Source organism: Solanum lycopersicum, chromosome 12 (assembly GCF_036512215.1).
Source record: "Solanum lycopersicum chromosome 12, SLM_r2.1".
NCBI classification, from domain to species: domain Eukaryota; kingdom Viridiplantae; phylum Streptophyta; class Magnoliopsida; order Solanales; family Solanaceae; genus Solanum; species Solanum lycopersicum.
In genome coordinates, this window is record NC_090811.1 from 60924814 (window position 1) to 60932216 (window position 7403).

Genomic DNA, 7403 nt, shown 5'->3' on the forward strand with positions numbered 1-7403 from the left:
CACTCTTTTGTTAGTCATCGACAGCTACATATTTGTCACCAATAATAGCTTCAGATTCATCGCCATTGGTAGTGCCTTGACTAGCTTTTTGTTCCTGGGATAAAAGATTGTAGAAGGAAGTTGCTTCAATTGACAAACACTAATAAGTATCAGAATATTACTTTTAAGTTAAGACGGAAAAAGTGCACTAGAGTAAATTAGTTATACAATTAACGGTACTAGACAAACCTTAGAATTGAACCACTGTTGTGTCCATTTATTTAGATCGTCCACTTTCACTTCATAACCATCATTCACTGATTCGAGACTCGGTGTACTCACAGATATTCCCTGTTGGACAAACGTCTTCATTTTCGGGCACTCATGAATTGTCACTTCTCTGAGAAATGGAAATTTAAGAGGATGCTCAGTTAGAAAGAAATGCCCCAGCTTAGGCAGTTCTTCGAGCTTCAACTCGTCCAACAGTGGAAATAAGGTCATTATTTCTTCTCCATGGTGTTCCTCTTTTGTGATCACTTCTTGCATTGATACACATCGTTGTATCCGTAAACCTCGGAGGTTTAGAAGACATCGAGCCCCTGATGGAGGCATCAAGTTTCTCAAGTTTCCACAATTCCATACAAGCAATCTTCCAAGTTTGCTGAAGTAGGCAGTTGAAAGTTGGTCAAAGCATAGAGCAGTTATGCTTTCAAGCTCCCAGATTCTTAGCTCTTCCAAGTTGGGAAAAGAAACCTGCAAGTATTATAAAGCAATTTAGAATTTGAAATTTATAGATATCTCTAATGAACTCGAGTTAATATCCAATAACAATCGCGGTATCTCTAGATATTACTAATGCAGCAGCAGACCAGGAGTGTATGACACAAACCTTAGAATTGAACATTGCTTTCACCTCATCATCATTGTTCACAGTAATTTCGAGACGCACAAATATTCCCTTTTGGACAAACGTCTTCATTTCAGGGCACTCACTAATTGTCACTTCTCTGAGAAATGGAAATTCAGTAACACTCTTTGTCAGAAAGAAATGCCTCAGCTTAGGCAGATCGTCAAGATGTAGTTCTTCCAACCGGGGAAATAAGGTCATTATTTCTTCTCCTTGTTGTTCCTCTTTTGTGATCACTTCTTCTATTGATAAACATCCTTCTATCCGTAAGCTTCAGAGGTTTAGAAGACCTCGAGCCACTGATGGAGACATCAAGTTTCTCAACTTTCCACGATCCGATACATGCAATCTTTTAAGTTTGCTGAAGTAGGCAGTTGGAAGTTGGTCAGAGCATAAAACATTTATGTTGTTAGCCACATCGACATATAGCTTTTCCAAGTTGGGACAAGAAACCTGCAAACATTGAAGTATCAAACTTTGATGTAGAAAACACTACGCCAAAAGTGCTTAGACATATTTATTTATATATATAATTGTATATGAGAAAAATTTTCAAATATATAAAATTAATGGGCCAGAATTAGGGTAAGCCAATACCACATAAAAACAAAATAGTTACAAATATATATTCTCTTACATTCATACTCCACTAAATAATTACACTATATAACCCTTAAGTCATTAATATCATATATTATATTGGTATCATTAATACTTATAATTTCGCTCAACTTATACTAAATCAGTAAGTATATATACTATAATGTTATCATTAAGGTTTCTTCAGAAATTACTCATTAAACAATGATATTATAAGAGTATATATAAATATTATCCGCTAACAAGGGTACATGAAATTATTCTATTTAAATTGATAAAATGAGATTGTGAAGAAAAAAAGTTATTTCCTATATTTTTATCAAGAATAAGATTTTTTTAGAAGAAAAGAATTAATTTATTTATTCAGAAAATGACATGTTTGACATATTTAGTAACAAAAGGGACATTTTTGGATCAAACTACTAAATGGCAAGGACATTTTTGGACCTAAGTGTTAAGGGAAAAATCATTTTTGGACCAAACTATAAACAACATAATGTAATTTTAGGACACATTTTTACCCCTTTTCAAAAAAATTATTTACAATATAGCTACCAAAAAAAAATCTTACATTTATTCTTATTATTTTCTTCTTTTTTCCATATTTATTTATTTTTAATCTAAAAAAAGAAATAGAATAAGAATCTCAAATAATGATTAAAAAAAATAAATTCTTAAGTGATATATTAAAAACTTAAATTAGTCGTGGAATAAGAAAGGTCAGGTGAAAAGATTCAAATATTGCCTACATTAACCTTTTTAAAATAAACTTAAGTAGACAAAAGAGTTTATATGATACGTTTGTATTTAACAGTAAAAGAATAGACTTTTTGTGTAAGTAATATCGTTAATGCTCAATTAAAATTAAAGGTAAATTTTAATTCATAAAAACCCTCAAAATAAGAACTGAAAAAGAAATCTCATTTCATACTTTGTTAAAATCTTTATTTTTTATGATAAGAAGCAAACCTTTTCATGAAAAAGAGGATTTGGGTGAGTGATGAAGTTGTTGGCAGTAGGCCACAAATTTTGGAACTTAGGTAAATCTCTGAAGGTCAATTTCTGTAACTGAGGAAACTCAATGCCGTCAACATTGTCACTGCAAAAATGAGTGAGGCATTCCAGATCTTGCAGTTTCAACTCATATAAATTGGGGAACTTGATTACTTCATGTGTCGTCCGAGAGATGTTGAATATATGTGTCACTAAATTACAAGCAGAGAGGTGGAGATATTTCACGTTCTGAAATTCATTCAGCTGCAACTCATTCAACACATTATTAGAGCTCTCTCCACGTGAACGTACATATTCACTCTTCTTCAACAGGTGGCAGATCCAATCAGCCAATGGGGTGGTCTCTGTGACCTCTAAAGCAATGCTCTTATCGTAATCATATGTTCTCTCTTCGTAACCAAAGCCCACTCTAATATTGCACCGTGTCAACTTGGAGGGAAGGACCAACTTACAGTAAGCCACATTTCTGGCACATTGATCTAACGTCAGTGCAGTCAATTGCGATAAGGATTCCAGTTCCCTCAAGGTGGAGTAACTACAATCTTTTACTCCCACCAAATGTAGTTCCTCCAATCGAACTAGTCTTTATCAGACACCTGTTGAAATCCTTTCAAGTGCTTTGTACTTATTCCAAAACTCTAATATAATTAACTTGGTCAAATTTCCTATCTCCTCTGGCAGCTCATCTAACCGAGTATCTCTTATGCTTAGGATTTCCAAATTGACAAGTTCCCCAATAATAGATATGTCATCCAATTTTAAATTAATCAGATGCAGCGTCCTTAAACTCGATAACCTCTGAATGGTTGCTGGAAAACAACAAATGGATGCTGGAAAACGACAAATGAAGCTTAAGACTTTGAGTTCACCCATGTCATTAAAAAAATTATCCTGTAATTTGACTAGATTTCCAGAAAACAGTTTCAACATTAGAAGTTTTAGTTTTGGGCAGAATATTGGTTTAGGAAGCTCCTCAAATTCATTTGCAACTATGGACATGTGACAGTATTGCTCATAATTGTCTTTTTTGGGGAACTCTTTTGAGTTCACATCATGCCTTACCATAAATTTGTGCTCTTCCTCGGATGCAATATATATAGCCACATCACATAACACATCATTCATTTCGACATAATTTTTGTCTGAACCTTGGGATAACAAGAAACTATCTTTCAATATTTCTATCAAAAGACACACCCTATTTTTTGCATTTTCTAAATTTTTCATTTCCGAAAAAATGCCAAGCCCCTTTCCGTATCTAAGTAATTCTTCAATCCAAATGTCACTATCTTCCTCAAATAAAGAACAAAGCAAAAATAGGTACCTGGCTTCATCACTTTCAATGTAATCATAGCTTAGCCTCAGAGGCCCATACACCCTTGCGTGAACTCCAGGGATATTTCTTATATCTGCAGAACATAATTTCTTAAGGGCATCCTCCCACGAAGGCTTGGTTTTACGCTTTAGTGCTCCTGCAACTGTAATAATTGCAAGCGGCAATCCCTTGCATTCTTTGGAAACATTTTTTGCTATATCAAGCAGAGAAGGATCATCGACTGAATTATCGACTTTCTCCTTGAAAAGCATCCATGCTTTCTCTTCAGGTAAAGTTCCAATTTCCATGATCTTCTGAGCCTTCATTATATAACAAACAGGTCGGAGACGTGTCGTCAATATAACTTTGCACCGGTAGTTGTGGTTGCTGCAGGTGGAAATTCCGAGTTTCTCTAGATCATAAAGAGCCTCCCAAACATCATCCAAGATTACAAGAGTATGGCTGTTGTGAGCCATTAACCTAGTACGCAGCTGATCTCCACGGCTCCACAAATCATCCCCTAGTAATGTAAGTCCGACCCCTCTTGCGATCTCCTCCTGAATTCTTTTAGGGTCCTGTTGTTGTCTGACAATTACCATAACAACATCATTGAACAACTTTTCTTTTTTCGCTTTTCGTTTGATTCTTTCAGCTAGTGTCGTCTTACCAACACCACCCAGACCGCATATCCCAATAATTGTGACCCCGTTATCGTTCAAAGCTGCCATGACCTCATCCTCTTGCAATTTTCTAGAATCAAACTCCTCACCGCTGTTGATAGGTAGAGGTTCACTTTCAACAGCAGGATAGCAGAAAACAGCATAACTGTTGCCTTCATTTTGAAGTTCAATCAATTCCAATGCAATTTTCTTAGCTCTCCTTCTCAGGAGGCAACGTGACTTCAAGTTTGGACACCAATCATATCTATCAATCTCATTTCTACCTCGTCGCATTACATCTTCCACCTCAGTAGTAATGGTAGCAACACTAGTAAACCAAGCCTCAACATTGGGTGAAATGACTTGTAAGTTTCTCCGGTTAGTCTCGGCTCTTTGATCCACCCCAATTCTGATATTCTCCAGCTTCTCAGATTCATTTTCCATACATGTGATGTTTCTCTTGTAGTAAACAAAATACCCGATCCCTCGCGCAACTGGCTTTATCAAGCAATCTATTACCTTGTCCACAAAAACAAATAAGAATTCCATATTTGATTTCTTCGTTACAAAGTAGAATGAAAATAGGTTGAGAGTGAATTGCAGCACTACTATTATTAACAGCTAAATTATTGAGGGAAAAAGGACAATTGCATTTTTTCAAACATGGACCTGCACCTATTGTCACGATCCAAATCCGGGCCGCGACTGGCACCCACACTTACCCTCCTATGTGAGAGAACCAACCAAATCTAAACCTTAACATTTCAATGTAATATCAACATAAAGTAATGCGGAAGACTTAACTCATTAACAAAATCAATAACTATTATTATCCCCAAAATCTGGAAGTCATCACCACAAGAACATCTATGATCAAATTACTAAACTAAGAGTATTCTAAGAAGCTAAAACAAATAAAAGCTAGTCCATGCCGGAACTTCAAGGCATCAAGACATGAGGAAGAAGATCCAGTCCAAGCTAGAAGCGTTAGCTCACCCTGAAGATCCGGTGTGATGAAGACTGGCTAGAATTACTGTTGAGTTGAAGACGACGGCACATTTGCTGCACTCCACAAATAACAAAGAACAAAACATAAAAGTAGGGGGTCAGTACAAACACAAGTACTGAGTAGGTATCATCGGCCAACTCAAAATAGAAAACAGTATATACTAAGCAATATCATAAAATCAACTAATATCCTTAACATGCAGCATTTACAGTTACCATAACCCTTGGTTACAACACCAAGCACATCAATGAGGACTCACGCCTCCTCATCATACTCATTTGGGAATTAGGTTCATTGGATTTGATTATATTATCATCTTTCAAGATTCATTATCTTTATTCCCCTCGTGTCGGTACGTGACACTCCGCTCCTCAATATACTATCCTGGTGTCGGAACGTGACACTCCGATCCTCATTCTATCCTGGTACCGGAACGTGGCACCCGATCCATATACTATCCTGGTGTCGGAACGTGACACCCGACCCATATTCTATCCTGGTGTCGGAACGTGACACTCCGATCCTCATATACTATCCTGGTACCGGAACGTGGCACCCGATCCTCATATACTATCCTGGTACCGGAACGTGGCATCCGATCCTCATATACTATCCTGGTATCGGAACGTGGCACCCTATCCCCTAATCTCACTACTTTCATTCATCAAGCCTTCTTTTATACCAAGGCATCATCATTAACAAAGTAGATTAGGGTTTCTTTTCAAGATTTAGAATTCAATAGCTTCATCATGCTTATTATATCACAATTACATAATCACATTCATGCAAGCATACAATTAAGCATATAGAAGGGTTTACAATACTACCAATACATATCATTCGCTATTAAGAGTTTACTACGAATAGCATAAAAACCATAACCTACCTCCACCGAAGACTAGTGATCAAGCAAGCAAATTCCCAAAGCTTTTTTCTTCTTTCTTCCTCGTTCGATTCTCCCTCTCTCTCTTGTTCTTTCTATTTTATTTATTCAAACCCTCTTTCTTTTACCCTAATTAGTATATAATTAAGAATAAAAGATGACAATAATAACCCACTAATTAACTTAAGGTTACCTCTTTTAACCCCCAAGTAATTAGACTTATTAACATTAACCCTCTAACTTTATAATTAAAGTAGGAATAGTCCAAAACGTCCCTTAAAACGTGTAAAGAAATCCGACCCAGACTGGGATTACGCAACCTGCGACGGCCCGTCGTGCCTGCGACGGTCCGTCATGCAGGTTCGTCAGGTCTCGATTTCCTTAAGGAGTCTGTGACGGCTCGTCGTACCTACGACGGTCCGTCCTGCACTTCCGTCACGACGTTCAGAGAATCGTTCCCTGTACCAAATTCTCAAGAGTTGAAGTGTTTTGAAACGGCGGATCACGACTGTTCGTCGTGCCTGTGACGGTTCGTCACAGAGTTCAGAGAGTCGATTCTCAGTACCAAACTCTCAGAATTTCTATGTGTTTTAAAACGAGACCCCTCGACGGTCTGTCGTGTCCATGACGGTCCGTCGTGGGTTCCGTCGTCTCAGCCTGTTTTTCCAGAAATAAAATCTGCTGCTCAAAACGACTAAATAGGTCGTTACAACTATCTTGAAAGTGACAAAACAAGAATGTTGGAATAATATATACTATATGATATTTAATCAATTTATTATTATTAATAATATATAATGTACCTCCACTGGAATTCCTTTAGACATGCTTCAATTTTAAGTCTTATTTCAATTTAGAATAGTTTAATCTTAATCTTAATAATTAAGAAAGGAATATTTGGTGGAAATTCTTACTTAACCAAGTCAAAATGTTACTGCAAAATGTAGAAGAAATAATACTACTTGACATGTTAGGTCTCTGCATAGGCTGACTTGAGTCTATTGCTTTAATTTCATATAAATTTAAGTGCCTACTTA

At 36.6% G+C, this 7403-nt stretch overlaps 1 protein-coding gene across 1 annotated transcript; it reads right to left on the reverse strand.

Annotated features, from left to right (window-relative positions):
* Positions 1–581: 581 nt before the first annotated feature.
* LOC101253263 (probable disease resistance protein At1g61300) lies at positions 582–5061 on the reverse strand. The gene is given in 4 exon segments (XM_069292529.1): positions 582–732; positions 869–1339; positions 2456–2979; positions 3040–5061. Coding segments are annotated over 3 exon segments (2688 nt in total). The 5' UTR covers positions 5024–5061; the 3' UTR covers positions 582–732; positions 869–1159.
* Positions 5062–7403: the final 2342 nt, after the last annotated feature.